This window comes from Gracilinanus agilis, chromosome 2 (assembly GCF_016433145.1).
Source record: "Gracilinanus agilis isolate LMUSP501 chromosome 2, AgileGrace, whole genome shotgun sequence".
NCBI lineage: Eukaryota > Metazoa > Chordata > Mammalia > Didelphimorphia > Didelphidae > Gracilinanus > Gracilinanus agilis.
This window is the reverse complement of record NC_058131.1, coordinates 644,274,874-644,299,254: the sequence shown is the minus strand read 5'-3', so window position 1 is coordinate 644,299,254 and position 24,381 is coordinate 644,274,874. Positions and strand designations below refer to the sequence as shown.

Sequence of the window (24,381 nt, the reverse complement as noted above, 5' to 3'; positions counted from 1 at the left end):
TTGTCCTCTCCAGCTACCATTATATTTCTCATCAACCTTTTTTCTGGCAAGTTTATTGAACAAATAAGTCTACCCTTGTTTTTTCTACTTTCTTATGCCCATTCCCTCCTTAATGACCTGCAAATTGACTTCTACTAGCATAATTACTGAAGTTATTCTCTCTAAAGTCACCCCTAGCTTCCTAGCCAAATTCCAACATCTGATGGTCCTGTTCTGCCCTAGTGGGAAAGTGAAAAAAGCACCCACTATGTGCAAGGAGGGACATACATTTCTCTGATGAGACCCTTTACAAGAGGAAAAATGAATGGCGAGTCAATGAGAGTGAAGAACAATCACTGCACAGCTCATCTGTTCCACTGAGGTCCCCACCATGTTAGTATAATTCAGGGAAGGGTTCTGGGACACTGGATGGACCCCCTATACGGATTTATGGGAGGATTTAGACGAGAGTGACACGTGACATGCAGACACAGATGGTTCTGTATTATGGAAGGGAATTCCCACATCGGTGAGATCACAAATCCACTGGTTTATGCAAGGCCCTGCATTTGAGATACAAAGACAACATAAAACAAAACAAAGTCTAATTTCTCTGTTATGTTATAACCTTTTAGGCACTTGAAAAAGTGTGATGCTTTCCTCAAATCTTTTCTCTGGGACAAATATCTTCAGTTTCTTAAACAGATGCTCCTATGGCATCATCTTGAGGCCTTTCACATCACGGCCATTGTCCTTTCCCCTAATCCTGGATTCTATGCTTCTCACAGCAGCCAAAGATCACAGTAGCATTTTTGGCTGCCATACTAGTCTACTGTTTTATATCTGTAGTCTACTAAAACTTCCAGATCTTTTTTTTGGCTGAAGTATTATCTAGCCATGCCTCCCCCATCTTGTACTTACAAAGTGGACTTTCTGAATACAAATGTTAGACTTTTTATTCTGATTAAGTTTAACTAAATACTCTTGTCTATCCAGACCTTTTTGAGTACTTTTTTGTCACACAGCATCAGCTATACCCTAATTTTGATATCCTCAATGTTTTTATCAGTCACTATTAAAAAATGCTAAATAGCACACAACCAGCACTGATCCTTGGGGAAATCTACCCTTTTCCCAATTTGCCACTGAACCATTATTGACTACTCTTTGTTCTTAAGCTATCTAATCAATTTTTAACCCATTTAACTGTATAATCATTTAGTTCACAGTAGTTCATCTTGTTCATAAAAATATCATGATATTTCATCGTTTAAACATATGGCTTTTCTCATGTGAGCTCTCTGTATAACAGTTTAGTCAACGTCACACATAGAGCAAAAATGGTGATCCCCTACAGGCAGAGTGATTTTATACCCAGTGTTGGCCTCCCATTTGTGCCTATGACAATGTGAATGCAGCCATGAAAAGCATGAGAGCTCTGCCCCGTCCCCCCGAAGTCTGGTTTTCCTTCTAAAGTCCCCTTGAGTGAGCTCCTGACCTACAATCCACAGCAGAAACTGCCGACATTGGAAGGACTTTGACAGACTGACATTTAGTGACGACTGAAGAACAAGAGACGGACAAAATCGAAGGCAGTCTGTCAGGAAACAAGAGTTTATTAAGCCAGGAACTCTGCTGAGCCCCAAAGATACAAAGAGGCAAAACCAGCCCCTGCCCTTGAGGAGTTTACATTCTGGTGGCTGCAAGTGCCCAAGTACGTATGAGACAGAGAGCGAGCAAAGGGAAGGGGAAAGCGGCTGGGCAGCCTGGGAAGAAGGACCTATAGAAATAGGAGCTGAGCTGAGGCTTGAAAGAAGCCAGGGGAGCTAAGAAGCAGAAGTGAGGAAGTGGGACATTCTGGGCCTGGGCGATCATGTGTGAGGACGAGGTGCAGATGGGCTGGCACAGACATACTGTACAATGCATGGAAGGAATAAAATGAAAAAGGCTGGAAAGGAAGGAAAGGGTCAGATTATAAAAAGTTTTAAATGCTAAACAGGGGGGTTTCTATTTGATCCTAGCAAAGAGTCACTGGAGCTCATTAAGCAGGGGAAGGTGACACTGTCAGATCTATGATTTAGAAAAATTACCTTCATACATGTATCAACTGTACCCAACTTATAGGCAATGAAACTTCCAGGAATAATGGTTTAATTTTTCATCTGAATCTGACTTTGATCCAAACAATTAGTTCCCTTTCCAGCGATCAAAAAAGGTTAACTAAAGTTTTTCTCATCTTTTTCTTCTTAGACTTCTACAATTTTGGGAAAGCCTGCTTTATTTTCTATACATTTACTACCAAAATCTTTAATAACTTTATCTAGAATGTTGATAGAACCACAGTCAAGGCTAGTGCATTATGATCTTTTGTGAAAGCCAGAAGAATAAATATTTTTCATCTAATCCCTAGATATCCTTATAATCCTTTACAATCATTTAAAGATTACAGACAGTGGGCTCAGCAGTCACATCTGTTTTTTTCAGGACCTCATACAGTGGTTGGTCTAAATCTCTTCATCTGAACTTGTCTATGGCAGTTATGTGTTGTTTTTATTCCTCCCTATTTATCTTGAATTTTAATGTCTCACTAGCCATTTTTTTTTGTTCTATCCCTTCCAAACCAAAGATCTACACCTTGGTAGCAAAAATGGAAATAAGAGTTAAGCAAAAACACCTTTTCACTGCTGTCTGCTATCGTTGTCTCATTCACTTTGAGCTCAGACCTATTTAATTATTGATCGTTTTTTTTCTCTTCAATATACCAACTCTGTGAAGCATAAGGACAGAAGTATATTAGATAGGAAGTATCATTGATACTCTGGATAAAGTCCTAGGACTTTGATTCCCATGAAACTGGGTGCTAGGAGACGGGGGAAAGGGAGGAAGAAAATAAAGGTGGTGGCCATGGATGGGGATTTGTATTCATTGGAGAAAGGAGACAAACTAGAACACCACAGATAAGTCTATAGCCAGAACAAGTTGTGCTGGGAAATTCATACAGATGTCTAACTGTAAGGACTAATATTGGGGTTTTGACTCAACATGAGAATTATAAAAGCAATGGTCATTTATAAAATATTAGTACCTAAGTCAAAATGACAGCTTTTATTTACAACAAGATAGAAAAAGTGAAAGTGGGAAATGTAGAAAAGAGACAGAGCCTTAACAAGTCTACCAGCCCTTCTCCAGAGAAGTCTAACTTAGCCTCCGGCAGGGGCTTCCTCAAGTTCCAATCTCCATGTGGATTTCCCAGTAATCCTCAGCCAAAATTTATGGTGTCTTCAGCCAGAGTTCCACCGACGAGGCCTCCTCTACGGCCAGAGCCACTCACCCAACAAGCCAATGCAGGATCCAGGGAAAGAGTCTCCTCTAAAGCCAAAGCAGGAATCTCTGGAAACAACCTCCCTAAATGCCAGGAAAGGAGTGGGAGAAGGCCATGCACATTTCTTCTTTTATCCTCCTTTTCACTTTCTGTTTCTCCCCCTTCTTCACAGAAACCAATTGCAGACTTTCAATTTACTTAGTCCTGCCCAGGGCTTGGCAGTTCCCTTTGGAGATGAGAGTTTTTGACTTGTAAACTCTCTTACTTAAATGCTGAGTAGGGGTGCTTTGAGTTCTTGATTGAATGAGTTAAAGGTTGCAGATTGCTTTCATTAAAATAGACAGAGAGATAATTCTATCTTCACATAACCAAAGAACTGGTAACAAACTGATGGTCTGAACCCCTTAGCAAAATGCAAAATGAGTCATGGAAGACTCTCCTCAAATAGTTTTGGGGGGAAAGGAGGGAGTTTTTAGTAACTTAGGAATGTTTGAATCATAGGATGATAGATTCAGAACTTGTGTGTGAATTTTTTTCCTTGTTCTTTTATCATTATTTTTAGTTTCAATGAAGTATTTTATTATTTCAGTACTGTCTTTTACCTGTATCCCATTAATATTCTGGGAAATTAATTATTTAGTCCTGAGTGACTTCAGCAGTTCCCAGTTTTAAAGTAAAGGCAAAGTTGCTACTATGTGGCTTAGTGGATAGAAAGCCAGACTTGGAGACTAGGTCCTGGGTTCAAATCTGATCTCAGACACTTCCCAGCTGTGTGACCCTGGGCAATCATTTAACCCCCTTGCCCAGCCCTTATTATTCTTCTGCCTTGGAACCAATGATTGATTCTAAGACGAAAGGTAAGAGTTTTAAAAAAATAATAAAGGCTAATGAAGTAAATGATGATCCAAAAACCTCCCAATGATGTGGACTCAGGGGAGAGTAACACAAAAGCCTCACTTGATATTGCTATCCTATAGCTACTCTCCTGTATTTCTCTTCCCATCTATGACTAAATTCTCTGCATAATCAATCTCCCTCCACAAAGCACTCTACTTCTTAGTTTTCTAAACCCTATGAAATCTGACATCTAATTCCATCATTTAACTGACACTGGTCTCTCCAAAGCTGCTAGGATCCCAAGTACAAGATTCAATGGCTTTTTCTGAATCCTGATCTTTCATGGTCTCTCCAGCATTGAACATGGCTGATTGCCTTCTTTGCCATTTTCTCTTCACTTATCAGACTCTTCTTCCTAGTCCACTTTGCTTATTCTTCATCCATGTACTCCCATTAGCCATGGGGGGTTCTCATGGTTTTGTCCTGGGCCCTCCATTCTCACTCTTTTTAGAACCTCATTTTATTTTTTCAACTAACAAAACATCTATTTTCTTTTATCTGACCTTGCTTTCATTGAAAAATAAAAATAAAACTTTTGTAACAAAGATGCAGTCAAGCAAAAAAAAGTAATCCTTCATTGGCTACATCCAAAAAATATGTCTCAATCTATAAACTCAAGTCTATGACATCTCTGTCAGGAAGTGGACAGTATACTTCATTATGAGTCATCTGGAATTGTGGTTGGATATTGTGTTGATCAGAGTTCTTAAGTCTTTCAAATTTGTTTGCCTTTAAAATACTATTTTATATAAATTATTCTCCTGATTCTGCTTTAGTTCATCAGTTCATGAAGGTCTCCCCAAGGTTCTTAGAAACTGTCCCTCTCATTTCTTACTATAACAATACTATCTTACATTCATATACCATTATTTTGTTCAGCCATTTCCTAATTGATAGACATCCCCTTAATTTCCCATTCTTTACTACCACACAAAAAAACTCTTTATACCTACTTTTGCATTTAAGTTCTTTAACTCTTTCTTTAATCTCTATGGAATTGTGTAATTAGAATCTGTTACCCTAAAAACTAGAATTCCCAGCACCCTACTCTCCTTTTCATGTTACATGCTGACATAGGGAGGTTATAAATTTTGTTTAGTCCCACCTCTCTCTGTCTGGATCTGATTGAATTTGGTGGAGGAGGCCTGAGGTGAGTGGCAGGACAATCTATTCATGTGGCCTTATATTTTGTTAGATAATTAACTTTTTATTCCTTTACTTCAAGTGATTATTAATAAACTTTATAAAATATAATACTTAGAGTGTCAGACATGAATTTAAATCCTACATTTATGGTGACCAGAAGTGGGATTTAGAACCCTTAATTCTCTCTGAGTAGATTAGTTTGAAAATAAACCATGTTTCTCCTGCCTTGGCCTTTCACACCCCACCCATCCCCACCTCCAGGGAACTCTCTTTGGAGTTTTCCTGGCACTGCAGTCTCTCTAGCTCCTGCTCCTACCTGGGTGGTCTTTGCTGAGCCTGCAGTCTCTGTCAGTCTACTGCTACTTATAAAAGGGAATTCTTGGTTCTCTTTGAGTTCACATTTGTGAAAAGGGAATCCTTTGTTCTCTTTGCTTAGCTAACACTTTTGTTGGCAATAACTTTGAATCAACACAAGCTTGAACTAGGTGGGAAAAGCTTGAAAACCACTTAGTGAATTCATACCCTACCTAGTGTTAGGTGCTAACTTAAAAAATCAGAAATTTGTTCACACCCTCATTAAGTGTGAACTCTTTTGGTGAGTATTCATCCCTCTAGAAGGTGTGAACTAGTTCCCACAAACACTGCCCCCTGGGCAGTACTAGACAATTTGGAAGCTGTGATAGGCCCTTTTGAAAAGGGGCAGGAACAGGAAACCACCATAAAAGCCATGAAGGCAGGCTGGTGAAAAAAATCTGGTGAAGGAGGCTAGTAGAGAGTGAACTCCAAGAAGAGAGTCACTCTAAGAAGAAGGTTGGCTTCAAGAAGAAGGTCGGCCTCAGGAGTCACCTTCAGCTCCAGTCATTGTCTTGGGTAAATGAATAGCTGGTTTTCCCTTCCTGTCTTCTGGAGATAGTTTCATTCTGATTGAAGGTTAACAAGTTATGACTGAGCCAACCATTGGAACAATATTTTGTTAGACAGATTAATGTCTTTTCTACCCTTTTGTACTTTCACTCTTTCTATTTCTTTTATAAATAAAAGATTTATAACTTTCACATATATAGCCAAAAGCTTTATTATTTTTTTTAAATTTTAAACCCTTAACTTCTGTGTATTGAGTTATAGGTGGAAGAGTGGTAAGGGTAGGCAATGGGGGTCAAGTGACTTGCCCAGGGTCACACAGCTGGGAAGTGTCCGAGGCCAGATTTGAACCTAGGACCTCCCGTCTCTAGGCCTGGCTCTCAATCCACTGAGCTACCCAGCTGCCCCAAAACCTTTACTTTTAACAGTTACATACCAGGGGTTCTTGTGAGCCACTTTCCAAGGGCCTGGTGAAGTATAAACCCTTGTTTCCCTTACATTGCCAACAGCTGAGTGCCTTGGAAGCCCAGATGTTTCTTTTAGGCAACAGCCTCCTAAAGGCTTTTACCTGAGAAGACGCTTCCACCCTCTTACCTCCACTGCCCACATAATACTTAAGCATGTAGTAGCTTAGGGCTAAGAGAGCCTTTTAGACTAGCAATAGCCTAACAGTGCAGCTTAGATGCTGCCTACCCCATTTATCTCCTAGGTTGATTTTAAGCTGATCCTGGGAGTTTTCATGCCCCTGGCAGAGAGGGAGGAAACTAAGGCTTTGGCCCACACAGAAGTCTCCTGTGCTACTGGCTAGACCCTAAAACCCAGCACAGCAGGGGGGCAGCTAGTAGCTCTTTGGATTGAAAGCCAGATTTTTGGAAATTAGGCTCTGGTTTCCTAACCTAAACATCAGGTGCAACCTGTATTCTATACTCAAACACCCTTTTGCTCTCCCAGACCAGCTCAGCTAAGCAGCTCTGAGGAGTTTCTTATCTTCACTGTGCCTAAGATAGAAAGCTTTTGTTTTCCCTCACTAACTTACCCTTTCAGCAACCCTCCATTCAAAGGCTGATTGGGGCGTGTCTCCATCTGCTAGCCTTGTGAGGTCTTTACCTGTAACCAATACATAACTAGGCTAGCGCCACCTATGGACAGGAAGTAGAATTGCGAGCATAGCCTAACCAAAATTTTAGGATGTCTTTTCTTGCTGCTGTTCCTGGGTGTACTGACTGGATACCTTGGTGTTGGCTGGTATAATCTCAAGACTCAGAGGGGAGATTCATCTCCCTATACTCCCATGCCATTTTGGCCTGCCCAATCTCTGTAACACATCCAATATAGGGTTTGTCCACACTATGCCCAGTGCAGGTATAGGGACCCCCAGAAGTGTGACAAAAGGAATATAGATGGATGCTGATACTGGGGAGGGGAAGGAACCTTAAAGAGCCTGGAGGTGAATTTTTAGGTTTTCAGACTCCATTGTTAACTATTTCAGTTTGTTCCCTTCCAAATAGTGAAGAAGCCTCTATAACTTGGCTATTGGAATTGGAGAAAAGGATTCTTGAATTCAGTGCCTGTATCGTGTCACAGATATTGTATTTGCTGATTGTTTGTTTTAAGATTTAATTTCGTTTGTTAAGTTCACATATTAATAATCTAATTTAATCTAATCTATTCTGTTACACTATGTCACTTTCCATTACTGTGTTTTGGCTATTAGCTATATGTGCTATTACACTGTCTTTTTTTTTTTTAAAAACCCTTAATTTCGGTGTATTGTCTCATAGGTGGAAGAGTGGTAAGGGTGGGCAATGGGGGTCAAGTGACTTGCCCAGGGTCACACAGCTGGGAAGTGGCTGAGGTCGGGTTTGAACCCAGGACCTCCTGTCTCTAGGCCTGACTCTCACTCCACTGAGCTACCCAGCTGCCCCTATTACATTGTCTTTATTTGTACCCCATGACTGGAATGGAGAAAATACCATTGTAAAAGTCCATAGTCTATTTAGACAAACCCTTTTCCATGGCAAAAGTAGAGGTCCTTATGGATACTGGGTTTGTCACTAGATCTATAGAGGTTACATGTTGCCTAAACAGCTTTTTGTTCCTTTTTGCCTTTGTTAATTGTCACATTGATGATGGATGGACTCCATCAAACTGGTTACAGCCTGCATACAACTTTTGGAGAATTTAATGACCTAAAAATTTAAATTGATTTTTAAGGGGTCTTCATGAGTGATTTTTTTAGATATCTAGGAGTGCCACTACCTCTGACCAATCATTTGCCTGCCTTTGAGTTGTCTGTAACAAAAGGTAAGGGCCCATTTAGTAGCTGAAGTGAAGTGCAATAGCACTATTGTATTCCCCACCTCCGCATTTATAAAAATGTAATGGATGAGACAGCAGAAATGATTTTCACTATTGTAGTCCTTGCCTCCACATTGCAATGCATGGGACACATAATGACTTGCCTTTTATGGCTGTTACAATCTCATACCAGAAGAGGGAGGTTTCTCAAAGGGCTTGGTTATCCTGTGATGAATGAGAAGGCTTTCCAAGGGGGCTTTGTAACCACTAGACAGGTATTTTATATTTGTAACATTTCAGTTTATTCTACCCTTCCAACAGAATAATCTACATTCTTGGTGACATTTTAGATCCAAAAGGTTTTCATCAGCAGTACAGAAGTTTTGGGGTTTTCCCCCTGGGCTCCTCTGCCACATTTTGGAATGATGGCAGTAATATACTTTGTTGAAAATATCTCAGCCAAGGTTGAAAGATTGGCTAAATCTGGAGAACTTGTGACAAATATCAATGAGCTTCAAAAAAAAATTTTTTTTTATGTCACACAGCAACTCAAGTAAATCCTATATGATAGCAGATTTGTTTGCTATTGTCATTAAATGGGCTCTTGTGATTTGGAGGATTTTGGTACTTCTTTGAATGTGCATTACCTGTTATACTACTATTTTATAAAACTGTTACTTCGGGAAAATCATTTGCACTCACACTGTGGATCATGACCAAGTTAAAAAGGAAATAGATCTCATTTTTGGGTAAGAAACTTTTTGTATTACACCTCTCCTGGGCAAACACAGTGTGTCACTGATTGTGAACTATATACTTTTGATTTTTTAAAATTTTATTATTGGTTTTCCTTGTATGTGCAATAGAGTATTTGAGTTTTCTTTTTTCTCTCATTTTTTGTACTTGAAGCACATGTTACCAATATTAATTTTTTTTTTATTTTTCACTAATATAAGTTTACAATATCCATTAGCCCTATAATTAATGTATAACCAAAAGCTTTAGACCAGTGATGGGCAAACATTTTAAAGAGGGGGCCAAAGGAAAGGAAATGCTCATCTGTCAGTCTGTTTCTAAGGCAACTTTTTCGAAGTTTCATTGTATTGTATCCTACTCGTCAGATTAGGAATAATGTCACAAAGCCGAATAGAACATTTCAGGGGGCCACATCTGGCCCATGGGCCATATGTTGCTCATCACTGCTTTAGCCTATGGAAAACTGCCATTGATTGTTAAATATTATGGGGCTCTGATTAATGATTGTATCTTATTCCAGGAGAAGGGACCACAAAAGAGCCATTACACAGTGCCAAGGAGCACAAGGTCAAGGAGACCAACCAATCTCAATGGGATTGATGAGAATCTGCACCAAGAGAGAGGACTTGTTTTTTGGATTCGAGGAAGCAGCTGTTTGACAATGTCAGACGCAGGATTTCCCTGTGCCAGACTCAGACAAAGTACCCTGGCTTAGCTATAATTCTGGCTCTCCTATCCCTGAGAGTGAAGGTAAAATCAGACCAGGGAATGATATTTCCCATTTACTGCAAAAATCTAGTCCTTTTTCTGTCTCTCGTAACAGTGGCAATTTTCTGTAGTCCTGGCTACTGACTGGTTAAGTGCATATTGCTGCAATGGTCCTACATGTGAGACATAAATCACTTTATTAGGCCCTGATTCTAGGATCTGTTATGAACTTATTCTTGCTTACACAGAATTTGTATATACTATTTTAATTTTGATTTTTTTCTTCTATTTGGTTTTCTTTATGTTTTTGACTTCCTTTTTTACAATTTATTCACATACTTCATAACTCATCCATGTAGCTGGCTCAGTATTTGAAAGACCCTGAAGGAAAGGAGAGAATAGGCTGCCTACCGAACTGAAGAGCTATTATACTGACCTCACTGCTACATCCTGTGACACCCAAACAGCAAGGAACAGTGCCATGCCAGGAAACAGAACTGCTTCCATTTAAATTACCTTAGGAAGATTCTGACAATTGATCGTTTGGCAAGATAAGGTATTGGACACCAAGGTTCTTTCTTAAGCCGAACTGCCAAGCATTCACACATTACTGCAGAGAGCGAAACTACAATGAATTGGTCATGCTTACTTGAATGTCAAATGTATGTTTGTCTAAAAGACTGTTTTATGGAGAACTCACACAAGGCAAGAGCTTGCAGAGAGGTCAGAAGAAGCGTTGTGAGCACATGCTCAAGGTCTCTCTGAATAACTTTGGTATTGACTGTGAGACATAAGCATTCTTGCATCAAAGAAGGGGCTCTGCTCTATCAGCACAGTAGAACTGCGGTCACTTAAAAAAAGTGAGATGTACAAATTTTGTGCTGCTCAGATTGGCCACAATTAGATTCACTGTACTCTTCCTGTAGGAAGGACAACAATGACAGTTTTTTCCAGAGATCTGTCATATCTAACTTTTCTAAAATTCTAATCATGTCCTTAACTTTTTTCTTATTTAATGGTTTATTCACCTAGTTCTGAGAAAGTAAAGTGGAGGTTACCCACTGCTATAGTTTTACTATCTATTTTCCTCTGTAACTCATTTCACTTTAAGAATCTGGATACTATGCTATTTGATATATATACATACATATATATATACATACGTATATGTATATATATGTTTAGTATTGACATTACACCATTTTACTTTTTAGCAAGATGTAGTTTACCTAGTTATCTCTTTTAATTAGGTTGATATTTGCTTTTACTTTGTCTGAGATCATGATTGCTATTGATACTAAGTATTAGTTCTGAGGAAGAAGAGTGGTATGGGCTAGGCCAGTGATGGGCAAACTACGGCCTACAGGCTAGATGTGGTCCCCAGAAATGTTCTATCCCACCCAGGTGACATTATTCCTAATCTGACAAATACAATGAAACTTCAAAAGAGTTGCCTTAGAAACAAACTGACAGATGAGCATTTCCTTTCCTTTGGCCCCCTCTTTAAAAAGTCTGCCCATCACTGGGCTAGGCAACTGGGGTTAAATGACTTCCCCAGGGTCACACAGCTAAGAAGTGTCTGAAACTAGATTTGAACCCAAGACTTTCCATATCTAGGTCCAGCTCTCTGTCCACCAAGCCACCTACCTGCCCTCTAGTTCAATAATTCTTAAAGTCTCTCTCCTAGATCTATATCCCAGGTTAGTTATTTTTCCATTGAGATAGTTCACATTTTCTTCTGTTTTTTTCTTTTTTTTTCTTTGTTTTACTGTTTCTTGACATCTTATAGAATCATTATTTCTACTAACCCAATTGACAATTTCTAAAAATTATTCTCTTCAATGAGATTTCATATCTCTTTTTCCACCTACTGAGTTCTTTTTAGGGGTTTATTTTCATTGATGAAATTTTTTATGTCTTTTAGCAAGAAATTCTTTCCTTCAGAGAGGCTTTGTACTTCTTTTGCCATTTGGCCAATTTTGTTTTTTAAAGTATTATTTCCTTCAGTATTTTTTTTTACCACTTTTACCAAGGTATTAATTCTTTTAAAATTATTTTCTTGCATTGCTCTTATTTCTTTTCTCAATTTTCTCTCTAACACTCATTTGATTCTTCAAATAATTTTTCTGCCCTTTCTTTAGCTCTCCCAGGAATTCTTCTTGGGCTTCTGTTCAATCTACATTTTTTTAAAACCACAACTCTGAGGTTTTGTTTGTAGCTGTTTTTATATTATTGTCTTCTGAGTTGGTGTCTTGATCTTCCCTCTTCCCACAGTGGTTTTTTTATGTTCTTTGCTCAATTTCCCAGATTATTTTTTTTGTTCTTTGCTCAATTTCCCAGATTATTTCTTTTCTTTGATTCTGCTCACCTAGGTTGATAGGGTGCACTGTTTCAAACTTTAGGCTTTTTGGTACTGGGAAGTTGTAAATTTTCAGTGCTTCCAAAATGGTATGATTTGAGAGGAGGTACAGTCACTGCCCTTCTGATCTGTGTCCTGATCCTTACCTTGGAAGGGTCCCTGCTCTCTTGCAGCTGCAAATATTTTTGCTTCTTTGTGCTACAAGCATTATTGTTCAGGGCCCTTTCTCTTTGGTGATTGCAATCATTAATATTTCTCTCTGTCCTAGAACTGTGATACTGAAGTGGGTAAGGCCAAAGGAGTTGCCTAACAATGCCTGGTCCTGTACCTAATGCTAGCATAGGAGTCCCTCTCTAATATTCTTCTAACCAGTTGTTCATTCCCTTTACTGTTTCTAGGCTGAAAGCTCCTGTTGCTACTGCTTTCATCACTACCTTTAAGGCCATCATTGGTTTTCCACTCCATGCACTCTGGGCTAGCCTCTACCCCAGTGTCACAAACCTTTTCTTCCAACATCCTAAGTTGTCTTCGGATGGAAAAAATGTCTTTCCCTGACTTTTATTGGCTGTGATGTGCTTCAATTTGATTTGAGTCATTATTTTAAAGTTGTTTGTGGTGAATGTTGGGAGAGCTGTGCGATAATGCTTCCACTACTCCATCATCTTGGCTGTGCCTCTTGTAATGAGTTATTTGTTATTTAGCCTAGGTAAGAATAGAATGTAGTCAGATGTAGGTCGTTTCAAGTAAGTTGAGATTTCTATGGAATGTTTAGGAGGTCAGAGGGGGCAGAATTCCCAGAAGTGCCTAAGGTGAGGCTGTTGGGATTATAAAGGACACAATTTTGGGTTTTAAGCTCAAGAGTGGTTGGTTGGCGTTTTCCTCTGGGGTATTCCTTGAGGATTTTGGATATAGCTGGTTAGGAATAATATCTGGTGGTTGAAAATTACTGAAGAAGACTCAGTGAGTGAGAATCTGATTGCTTCCCTGATTCTATTCAGCAGGGGGCAGAAAAGGGCAACTCAAGTCTGTGAGCCTGCAGTGACTGTTTTCTTGTCACAGCTGGAGTTTGGAGACTGAGCAGAGAAATCTTAACTGAACTTTGAAGACATAATATAAGGAATTTTATAATTAGTGTAGAGTATATGGATAGAAAATATATTTTAGATCGATTAAGGAGCTTAGAGTAGACCTGGTTTCAGGCAGAAGACGTTCCTTACGGAGTTTTAGTTTTGGGGTTTGGGATCCAGTTAAGTTTATTAGATTTAGGGAAATGTATAAATAATATAAGAATATATTTCATACTTTCCTCTTCATCATTCATTTCCTTTCCCATTTTTCTTATAGTTTCAAATAAAGAGTTTTTCATATATATATATATATACATATATATATATATATATATATCTCCAGTTGACTTTTATCAATTGCAAGTCCAACCATTACTCCAACAGCCAACAACCAGATATCTATAACCTGATAACCTACCCAAACAACCCAATATCAGCCAATACAAAATCAATACTAGGGTGATATTCCCCATTATACTCTCCAGCATATGACTGCTAACCCTGTTATTCAGTCTCATGAAACTTAATCCCTTCACTCTTTCATGCAATACTTCCTCAGGGCATTAGCCCACCACATGCTAATTTCTTCCCAATATCAAACCCTCTGTGAATCAGTTAACTCTACATGATTCTTTTATATGCCCCAAACCCAACCCTAATCTGCCTTATTCTATTCATGTGCTGCTAGACTAGTCTGGAAGAAGTCATGAATCTGCTTCGAACTTGTTACCTAGATTCACCTGGACCTTCCTTGGAGGAAAACAATCCCTTCACTCTGTCCTAATTGATTCTCTGTCTCACTCATCACCACAGCTATCTTATACCTCATCTCTTCTGAAGTCTCCCAAGGCAGCCCCTACTCTCACACTCTCACCTGCGGACTTTATCTCATGCTTCACTGAAAGAACTGATGCCATTCATGGAGTTCTCTCTTCTTCACATCTCACATTACTTTGGCACTTTCTCATTTCTCTTCCTTCACTCCAATTTGTGATGAAGAGATGGCCTTTCTCCTTGCCAACACCAATCCCTTTGCCTGCATTACTGATCTTAGGCAGGGCAAGGCAAGATAGTAAGCATTTCTGAAGCACTTACTATGCTCTAAGCACTGTGTTGTGCTGTGGACACAAAAAATAGAGGGGAAAAAAATCCCTGCCCTTCAGGATTTTACATTTTTATGAAGAAATATAATACATAAAAAAAGCTGAAAAGCAAGTGGGGAAGAAGAAGATTGTAACCACATAGAGGCATGAAAGCTAAGTCCTGAGAGTCAGAAGCACATCTGGGAGGGGACTGAAATATAATAAATCTTAGAATGTTCCTAAAATGGAGGCTACCAGAAGAAACTTGACAATGGGAGAAGAAGGTCAGCACTGCAGAGAGGTGCTGCTTCTTCCATTTCTTCAGATCCCACACTGCCCACTGGCAAAGCCATCTTGTACCTTGGTTCTCTTTCCCTTCCTTCTTTTCTAGCACACGACTGACTGCCCCCATTATCTCTCTAATCTTTAATAGCTCCCTTTCTATTCATACCTACAAATACCTCCATCCATAAAAATGCTCATTATTTTTTTTTTTTTACTATCCTAGTTTTTTGTGTTCTGATACCTCTTCTCACTTCTCAGTGCCTTCACTTCCTCCCTTCTCATTCTCTTCTAAAGCAGGACTTTGGCTTCTGACCTCATCAGTCAATTGAAACTCTGCCCCATAATGTTATCAATGATCTCAGAATTGGCCCATCTAATAGCCTTATCCTAATCTCTATCCTTCTTGACCTCTCTTTGGCATTTGACAATATGGAGGTCTTCCCCTGATGAATACTCTCTCCACTGTCTCCACTCCTGATTCTCTATCTGCATAATCCCTCTTTTATTTCCTTTGTTGGACCTTCTCATATGCCATGTACATTAGCATGGCCCTCAAGGTTCTGCCTTAGGCTTTTTTCTCTTTTTCCCTCTATATTAGCTCAGTTGGAGATATGATAAGTTCATATGGGTTCAATTATAATTTCTATGCAGATAATTTTTAGATCTACACATTGAGCCCTAATCTCTTTTCTGACTTCCATTCCCATATAGACAATTGCCTATTGGACCTTTGGAACTAGATATGCCATAAACACCTCAAATTGAACATGTCTAAATCCCCCCTCTTCTGAACTTCCTTATTAAAGTTCAGGAAACCATCATCTTCCTAGTCCCCAAAGTTTGAAATATTAGTATCATACTCCACTATGTACTTTCACTCACCAGAACATCCAATCCATTGTCAAATGTTTCCACAACTCCAAAGTCAAGTTTTCAATACTCTCATTTGGACTACTGTAATACCCAGCTAATTTCCCTCATATCTCTTCCCATTCCAATCTAATTTCCACATAGCTGATAAAATGATTTTCTTAAAGCATAGTTTTGATTATGTCATTCTTCCTCACTCCTCAATCACCAATCAGTAACCTCCAATTGCTCCCTATTATCTCCAGGATGAAATATGAATTTCTTTTTTTGGGAATGTATAGTTCTTCACAACTCAATTCCATCCTACATTTCAAGGTTTATAGTCTAATTCCTCTCAATTCCCTCTAAAACTTACTATTACTAGCTTATTTATCCTTCATACAACATTCTATCTTCTTTTTCTGGGCTTTACTACATTGGCCACATGCTCTCTTCCTTCCCAGTTCTATACTTAACTTTTTTTTTTTTTAAACCCTTAACTTCTGTGTATTAGTTCCTTGGTGGAAGATTGGTAAGGGTAGGCAATGGGGGTCAAGTGACTTGCCCAGGGTCACACAGCTGGGAAGTGTCTGAGGCCGGATTTGAACCTAGGACCTCCCGTCTCTAGGCCTGGCTCTCACTCCACTGAGCTACCCAGCTGCCCCAAAACCTTTACTTTTAACAATTCTTTGAGGTAGCCTCTAAATAAACTGCCCCCAACTGCATCTGGTGAATGACTGAATTAAAGCATTTTCACTCTTTAGTTTACCTATACCCAACCATCTATCTTTTAGTCAATGAATGGAACTTCATTTTATGTACTGATGACTGTAGTTAAAACATTTTACTAGGAAAACGTAAAACAAAAAAAGTAAAAATTGGAAAACTCCACAGACTATATATACATTTATGGTTTTTCTCAGTTATCCTTAGTTCTAATATAAATCTTATAAAAACTATTTTTGCTGGTTCAGGTCCTAGGCTCTGGAAAAAGTTTCTTGATTTCTTCTGCTTTCCCTGTTATATTTAGCATGTGGATCTCTAACAAAAATGTATCTTTTTGGTATGAAGGGCAGTCCTCCTTCCTTTGGTTTTCTCTGTGATAGGAGGGGTGAGTACATGGTCTCTTTATCTTCTACTAGGAAAAACAAGTAGTTAACTTGTGACTCTGAGTTTGTTTAAGAACGCATCATGCTTTGATATTTTGATATTAGCACCTTTATGTCATTTCAGGTATAATTATGCTCATCATAACAGTCTTTAATTTGACTTTAATTAAATGAAAGAAAGGTCATTACCTAATAATACATATTTGTAAAGTAATGAGTTTGGGGGGAAGGAATCTGGAGCTATGATCCCATCAGTATAGATAGCTTCTGGTGTGAAATCTCCCTCCACTGATTGAGATCAATAACTCATTCACAATTTAAAGTGTTAGATGATTTTCTAGGATGTCTAAGAGGTTGTGACTTTTCCCAGGTTACACAGGAAGTGCATTCTGAGATAGAGGCAAAACTTGAATCCAGGGTTTCCTGACTCCCAAGCCAATTTTCTATGCATTATTCCAACATTGCCTTTAAAAAGAGCTGACATTTATACTCTACTTTGTGGTTTGCAGAGTATTTTTCATACATTATCTCATTTTATACTCATAACAATGTTTTAACTTTCAAGGATATACAGAACTTAGACATGAGTTAACAAAGAATTGTGTAATAGAGATATTTTCAGATATTTTGTTATTATTATCATTATTAAAATAGAAAACAGAGGTATGTAGCATTTTAAAGATTACAAACCTCCTTTCCCACAACAACTTTGAGGGGTAGGCAGTACAAAAATCATAAAACCCATTTTACATGTAAGAAAACTGAGGCTCACAGAGTGATTTAGTCAAGGACTCACAGCTAACAGGGTCAGGCCATGAACCCAAGTTTCCTCACTTTAGGTCAGTCAATAAATATTTATTAAGCACCTAATAGGTACCAGACACTCTGCTAGGTGCTAAGCATACATAGAAAAGCAAAAGCAAAAGATGGGCTTCACTCTCAAGGGGCTCACAGTCTAATGGGGGAGCCAACATATAAACAATTCTATATATAGCAAGCTATAAAGAGGGTGAATTGGAGATAATCAATAAAAGGAAGCCACTAGCCTTAAGAGGGGTGGGGAAAAGAGTGGGACAGCTGGGACTTGGATGCCAAAGAAGCCAGGAGACAAAGATGAAGAGTGAGCATATTCTAGGCATCGGGTACACCAGTGAAAATAAATGAAGCCAGGAGATGGAATATCTTGTTTGAGGAAAGGAAGGAGGCAAGTGTCACTGGACCCGAGAGTCGATGTCTATGGGTGGGGGAGTATAAAGTGTAAGAAAACCAGAAAGGTGTTGGAGGAGCCAGTTATGGCAGAGGCTTTTATATTCACTCTTGGAGGTGACAAGGAGCCGCTAGGGTTTACAGAGTAAGGGAGGTGATGGGGTTGACGGGTGATCTGTGCTTTAGGAAGATCACTTTGACAGCTGAACGGAGGAGAGACTGAGATGTGGCAGAAGGACCAGCTGCAGGCTGTAGCAAAAAACGTGAGGTGATGAGGGCCTTATCCAGGGAAGCGCATCGGAGGAGGGAAGGGGCATATACAAGAGATGTGACAAAGGTGGAATCGACAGGCCTCTGCAGCTACAGCGGGTAAGAGAGAGTTAAAAGTTGAGGCAGACACCTAGATTTGTGAGCCTGAGGAAGTGACTGGGAGGATGCCAAAACCCTTAAACAGTAACAGAGAAATTTGAAAGAGGGGAGAGTTTGAGCAGAAAATAATCAGTTTTGGACATGCGACATTTAATGTTTATAGGACATCCGGTTGATGATGTCCAACGGGTTGCTGGGGATTTAAGATGTGAGTTTGGTAGAGAGGTTGGGGCTAATGAAGTTGAGAATGAACAGAAGAGAGATAATTGAGTTCATGAGATGACATGAGATGACATGACATGAGATCACCAAATAAAATAATATAGCCAGTGGAAAAAAAGAAGAGGGCTTAGGACATAGCGATAGTCCATGCTGGGTAAACTATGGCACGTGTGTGGGAGGGGGCTGCTCCCCACCATCTCCACGCACCTGAAGACATTTCTCCCATCACTCCCCCCTCTGCCCAGCAGCCCCATGGAAGCATTTCCCCCTCCCCTGCCCCTGGGATAAGGTGGGTGGTTCACAGGTGGTATGAGGGTGCAGTTTGGGCACTGAGTCTCTAAAAGGTTTGTAGTCACTGGACTAGGAAATAATTAAGAGACTGAAGGATTAGAAATTGTGGTGTGAATAACAAATAAAGTGTGGCAGTTCAAGGCTGAAGAAAAGGTGGCATAATAGTAATTTAGGATTAGACACCGCAATCTCAGAGTTCATGAACATAGTGGGAGTGCATTTGTGGGTACTGGCAAGATTAAGCCTAAGGGCCTCTTTGTGTGTGACTGGGGAGTGGTCGAAGAACTGGGAGATTGGATTGAGGCAGTATCAGCATGCGTGCAGGGGTTGGAGAGGAGTGGAAAGGCTGCGAGCTAGCAATGAAGTTGGTGAGGAAAGAAGGGGAAAGAAGACAAGCATCCTGGAGGCTGGCAGCCACAAGCTACAAGGATTCTAACTGGCTTGAGAGAATTTTGGAGGAGGGTTTTACTCAGTGATGATGACTGAGGCAGAAACCTACAAGTGGCAATGGGGAACAAGGAATATTCCAGCTCTTCTACCCCAACCAACCAGTGGGAGAGGAATTAAGTGAAAGTGCAGTCATTGTTGGAAAGGGAGGCAAAGAGACTGTGTCCTAAGGAATGAGCCAGGTGTCAGCAAGAACCAGAAGATGGAAGGAATGGGAAAGGAAAAGATTTACGATGAAAGCCAGTTTCCTGTCTATGGACCAGTCATTCTCGAGAGCATAGTAGAAAGGGTGGGCAGCTTTAGAGGGAAACACGGAGGGGAAGGTTATATCACACTATCTTTTCATTATCTATTTAATATATAGCAAGAATCTTTAGTTAAATAAATGTCATTGGGCCAGTTAGTGCTTAAAATACTTGTTTTATTTAGAAGTCTTTCCTTAAATTAAGCCAAAATATATCTCTTTCCATCTTAATATTCATTGCTTCTAATTCTTTCTCCTAATTAGAACAAGTTTAATCTCTTTTTTATGTGACAATCCTTTAAATGCTTGAAGATTATTATCATGTCCCCTCTAAATTTTCTCTCCTCTAGATTAAATATCTCTAATATGTTGCTCCACAGAGCTGATCTAATTCATAGATGTAATTGTTTGAGGAGATCTGAGGAAACCACCCCTTGTTTCCATTGTACTCCTTGTGCCTCCTCTCTTTGTACCAGGATTCTGGAGTTCAAAGTCCTGAGGGAAAATGCTAATATTTTAATCTTGAGAGAAATGAATAGTTCACCTAATGAAAGTAGTTTTAAAAATCCTTCCTACCAGAAGTTTCATTTCCAAGATAGGAAGGGGAGGAGAAGGAAGACTGAAATATATAAGAATAAGATGTCCATCCTCCAAATAATAAACAGTCAAAGGTTATAAAAACAGTTTTCATAGACAGAAATCCAAGTTACCAATACCTGTATGGAAAATGCCATAAATCACTAATAACCAGAAAAATGCACATTAAGATAACTAAGGACCCATCTCATTCATCAGATTGATAAAACTGACAAAAAATGAAAGTGACAAATGCTAGAGGGGCTGTGAGAAAATAGGCACATGAACACATGATTGGTACAACTATGAACTGATCTAGCACTTCTGGAAAGCAATCTGAAACTATATTTCAATTCAACTGAGCATATAACCTTTGACCTAGTGATACCAATCCTAGGTCTATATTCCAAAGAAATCAAAGAAAGAGAAAAAGAACCCATGTGTCCATTTTTATAACAGCCAATTTTTATAGCAGCATCTTTTGTGTTAACAAAGAACTAGAAAAAGAAAGGTGGCTCATCAATTGGGAATGACTAAAGAAATTATAGGGACATGAATGTGCTGTATGAAATGATGAAGGAGTCAGTTTCCAGAAATCTGGCAAGATTCACGTGAATTAATGCAGACGAAGAAAACAAAACCACAAGAACAAGTTATTCACTAACAATATTGTAAAGACAAACAACTCTGATAGACTTAGGAATTCTAATCAACACCATGGCCAACCAGAGGTTCAGAGGACTCATGCTAAAACATGCTTCCTACCTTTTGAGATAGCTGATGGACTCAGATTAGAGGTTAAGATGTATTATTTTGGACATGGCCAATGTGAGAATTTGTTTTGCTTGACTATATATATTTATAACAGGGATTTTGTTTTTCTTATTTTCTCAGTGGGAGGTAGTAGGAAGAGGGAAAGGGGTAGGAAGAGAAGGCAGATCTCAATTGAAAAAAATAAAATAAAATTTCATTAAAAAAAAGAAAATCCTTACAACTACCTGGTATAATAATAGTTGTCTCTGGAAAAAATTCCACTTTTTTCTTCCAAAGTTGATTTCAAAATAGAGCAACAAAGAAAAAAATCTAGAAAACCACTATTAATGGTAAAATGAGAATATAGAGAAATTAAAACAGTTCCAAGTGGGAGAGTTCACAAGTGGTTACTTAGAGATCAAGTACAAATATAGGCTAGTTGTTAAGATAATAATACTTTTAATTAACTATATCAACTAATAAAAATACTTAGTATAAATTTTTACTCCATACTCAATCTTTCTCAGAGGTAAATAAGAAAAAAAAAGTGCAGATTGGTAAAAAACAATCTCTATTAATATCTATAAAGTGTAATAAGGGGATGAAGCAAGTGGAATTGGGGTTTGTGGGTCCCTAAGGCAGTAGGTAGGAAAGGAGGGCACAATGGTGGAGATAGTAAATTGAGGTGGTAGGAGAGATGTAAGGGAATGACTGAGTTTAGGGAAATATAAGATGATGAAGTAGAATGAGCGGCAAGGGGAGAGGATGAGGTAGTTGGCAGGCAGCTGCAACAGGGAGACACAGACTGGGTACACAGGCTTGAGACAGAGGACACTGAAGGGAAACAGACTGAACCCTTCAGGTAGGAAGGGCACTTCTACAGACAAAAGATTAAGACCAGCCAGAAATGGTTTGAAACTAACTAGAGGGCTTTATAGTCAATTTCTCAGGTTCACAAAGGAAGTGTGAAATAGATGGGCTTCTTCAGAGGAAGTATAGAGATCACCACTTCCTCTAAGATGGATGCCTCCAACTCCCCTCAGGACCCAGAGAGAAACTATTCCTTTCTCTCCTTACCCTCTTTTATCATTCAATCAATATGGTAGCAAAAAGTTTGATTAAATGACAACAGGGTTTATTAAGTTGACAGGGTTGGTTATAAAGGACAGAGGGATACAAGGTTTCTCTAACAACCGCCGAGGGAGAAGCTTCAGGTGGGGGGAGGGAGGGAACACAGGAATGAGAGACTGAGAAAGGGCCAGCCCTCACTCAGTCCTGGGAGGTTTTGTTGCCTTTGAGGTTAGGGAAGTTACACACAATGAATCAAGAGATAATTTGTATCAAGGGTAAGCTCTACTTGACTATGGGGAAAAGTCTTCAAAGTTTGAATGCTACCACCCAAATCCACCCTTCTCCCAGAACACACAGGAAATTAGGAAAGGAAATGGGGAATGGAATAGGGAAGGTCAGGAAGATCCAGAGGAATTAGTTAAGCTACAAAATCTCAAGAGAAAAGGAACAGAATCAAGGAATCAAGGCCAGGTTTCAGCCCAAAAGAGTGAGCTCAGTTGACCCTTCTGCTCTGACTGAGCCTCCAGGACCAACTGCCTCTAGTCAGGGTTCTAAACCCTCTCAACTGCCAGAAATTCTGCAGTTAGCCTTTTGCAGAGTTGTTTGCACTTTTGCACTACAAAAGATATCACAAAATCTGTAATAATCAAAGAAATATTAAATAATATATAGTAGATTATACTTGCTAATATGGGGCAAAGAAGGGGACTTATATAAATTAGAAGAATTTTTAATACCAAATTTTGAAGCAAAAATGTTTTCACCTGCAAAACTAAATTAACTAAAATGCTTCACCTTCTGACCACTCTAGTTGAGGATTTATCATAAACTTAAAAACCTAAGTTGCTAAATACAATGAAATGACACAAAACATGAATAAATAAAATTTCTCTTTACAATATTTATGCCAAGTAAAATTAAGTAAATACAAAATTAGAAAACAAGAATAAAATCTTGTGGAAGTTCTATAACCAATGTAGCATTACTCTCATCACTCTCATTTGAGTTCCTTTTCCTGGTTCCTGGTGCCTAGCACCATAAATAAGTTGAGGGACTTGTCCTGCATTCTATGAGAGATTAGTTCTTCACACTACTCTTTTTCTTTGGCCCCTATAGGAGGTTACTCTCTCCAGAGTTAACATGGAATCCCTTGGCCTTCAGTCATGAACTGGAACTTTGAAATGAACCTAGTGTTCGGGGACCCAGTTCTGACTGGGGATTAGGTGACAGTCCCTTTCATTCCTGTTATCCTTCACACTGTGTTTTACAACTTGTACACAAAGAGGGAGAATCTTATGATAAGGTCTTTTAGAGTGGAGAATGAAATGAAAAGTGTGGCATGATGAGAAAAAATTTGGGGGAGATGGTTGACCAAATGGTTTGCTTGTGTCAGAAGTGGTTGAATCCAGGTGGAGGTTGAGGGTTAGGTAAGAGGAAGAATGCCATGCAGTGAGTAACCTGAAAAGGAGATGAAATGACAAAAACCATTCGAACCAAACATCTCTTCTGAAACAGAGGTCCTGCTCCCAGAAAGGCTGGCTCAGAATTCCTTACCTCATTAAATCTTGTTACAAGATCTTCCAGAGCATTGTGCTCGCCATTTTGGGAGGTCACAATCGAGGCAGATACGGAGGCCTTGAGGCAGGGAAGTTGACTCTGGCATTCTTCATTTCCCAAGTCCCTGGTTAAGAAGCAAAGGTAGTCAACGGGCAATACTTGTCGGTAGATACTCTGCTCCTGTTCAGTCAGGATACAAGCGACTTCCTCTGGGAACTGAATGAGGTGTTGAAGTTCGATGAGCTCGTTACTCAGACCAGCCACACTGGAAGGGAGGCTGATTGAACCAGTCACGGAGGTGCATGGTTGACGTTCTACAACAAAGTAAAACAAAGAAGGTTATATGATGTTTTGCCTTTTTTTTTTTTTTTTTTTTTTTGGCAAAAATTCTCTGCACAAGCCTTACTTTCTTAATTAGTTCTCTTTCATGGACTAAATTCTATTATTAGATAGCAGTCTTTGAGAGTAGATCATTTTACTTTGGTCCACAATGCCTTTACTTATACTCAGAGACACCTTGGTCTAGGCTACTGCTCCTCAGACAGTCTACTGTCATATTTTACAAGGAAGTCATATGCATTATTATGTTCTTATAGATTTCTTCATTCCCCTTTGTATATTTTTAGAGGAAACTGGAAATGTGAGGGGCAACTAACAGGGAAGATGGAAGAGAGGGAGATGGGCCCTACACAGATGGAAAAACTAGAATGTTCATGAAACACTGTACCAGCCCATGTTCCCTCTCCTTTAGAAGACAAGATGTACAATCAACTTCCTGTAGAAGGAAAAGTGAGTCAATGTTCTGCTCTTATAAGACTCTCTCCCCATGGCTCCATCTACATGATGGGAATTTCTGTTTCCCTACACAGGGAGACCTTTAGAACATGTCTTATGCAAGGGCTTCCAATATATACATCCATTGCCCTA

General features: G+C 39.2%; 1 protein-coding gene across 2 annotated transcripts in view; it reads right to left on the bottom strand.

Annotated features, from left to right (window-relative positions):
• The window catches only part of PLCE1 (phospholipase C epsilon 1), a 298,156-nt gene that overhangs the window by 162,448 nt on the left and 111,327 nt on the right, over positions 1–24,381 (bottom strand). For both annotated transcript variants that reach the window (XM_044665696.1, XM_044665697.1), the window contains one exon: positions 23,452–23,768. In XM_044665696.1, the coding sequence (XP_044521631.1) occupies positions 23,452–23,768 (317 nt within the window). The remainder of the gene's footprint in view (positions 1–23,451; positions 23,769–24,381) is intronic.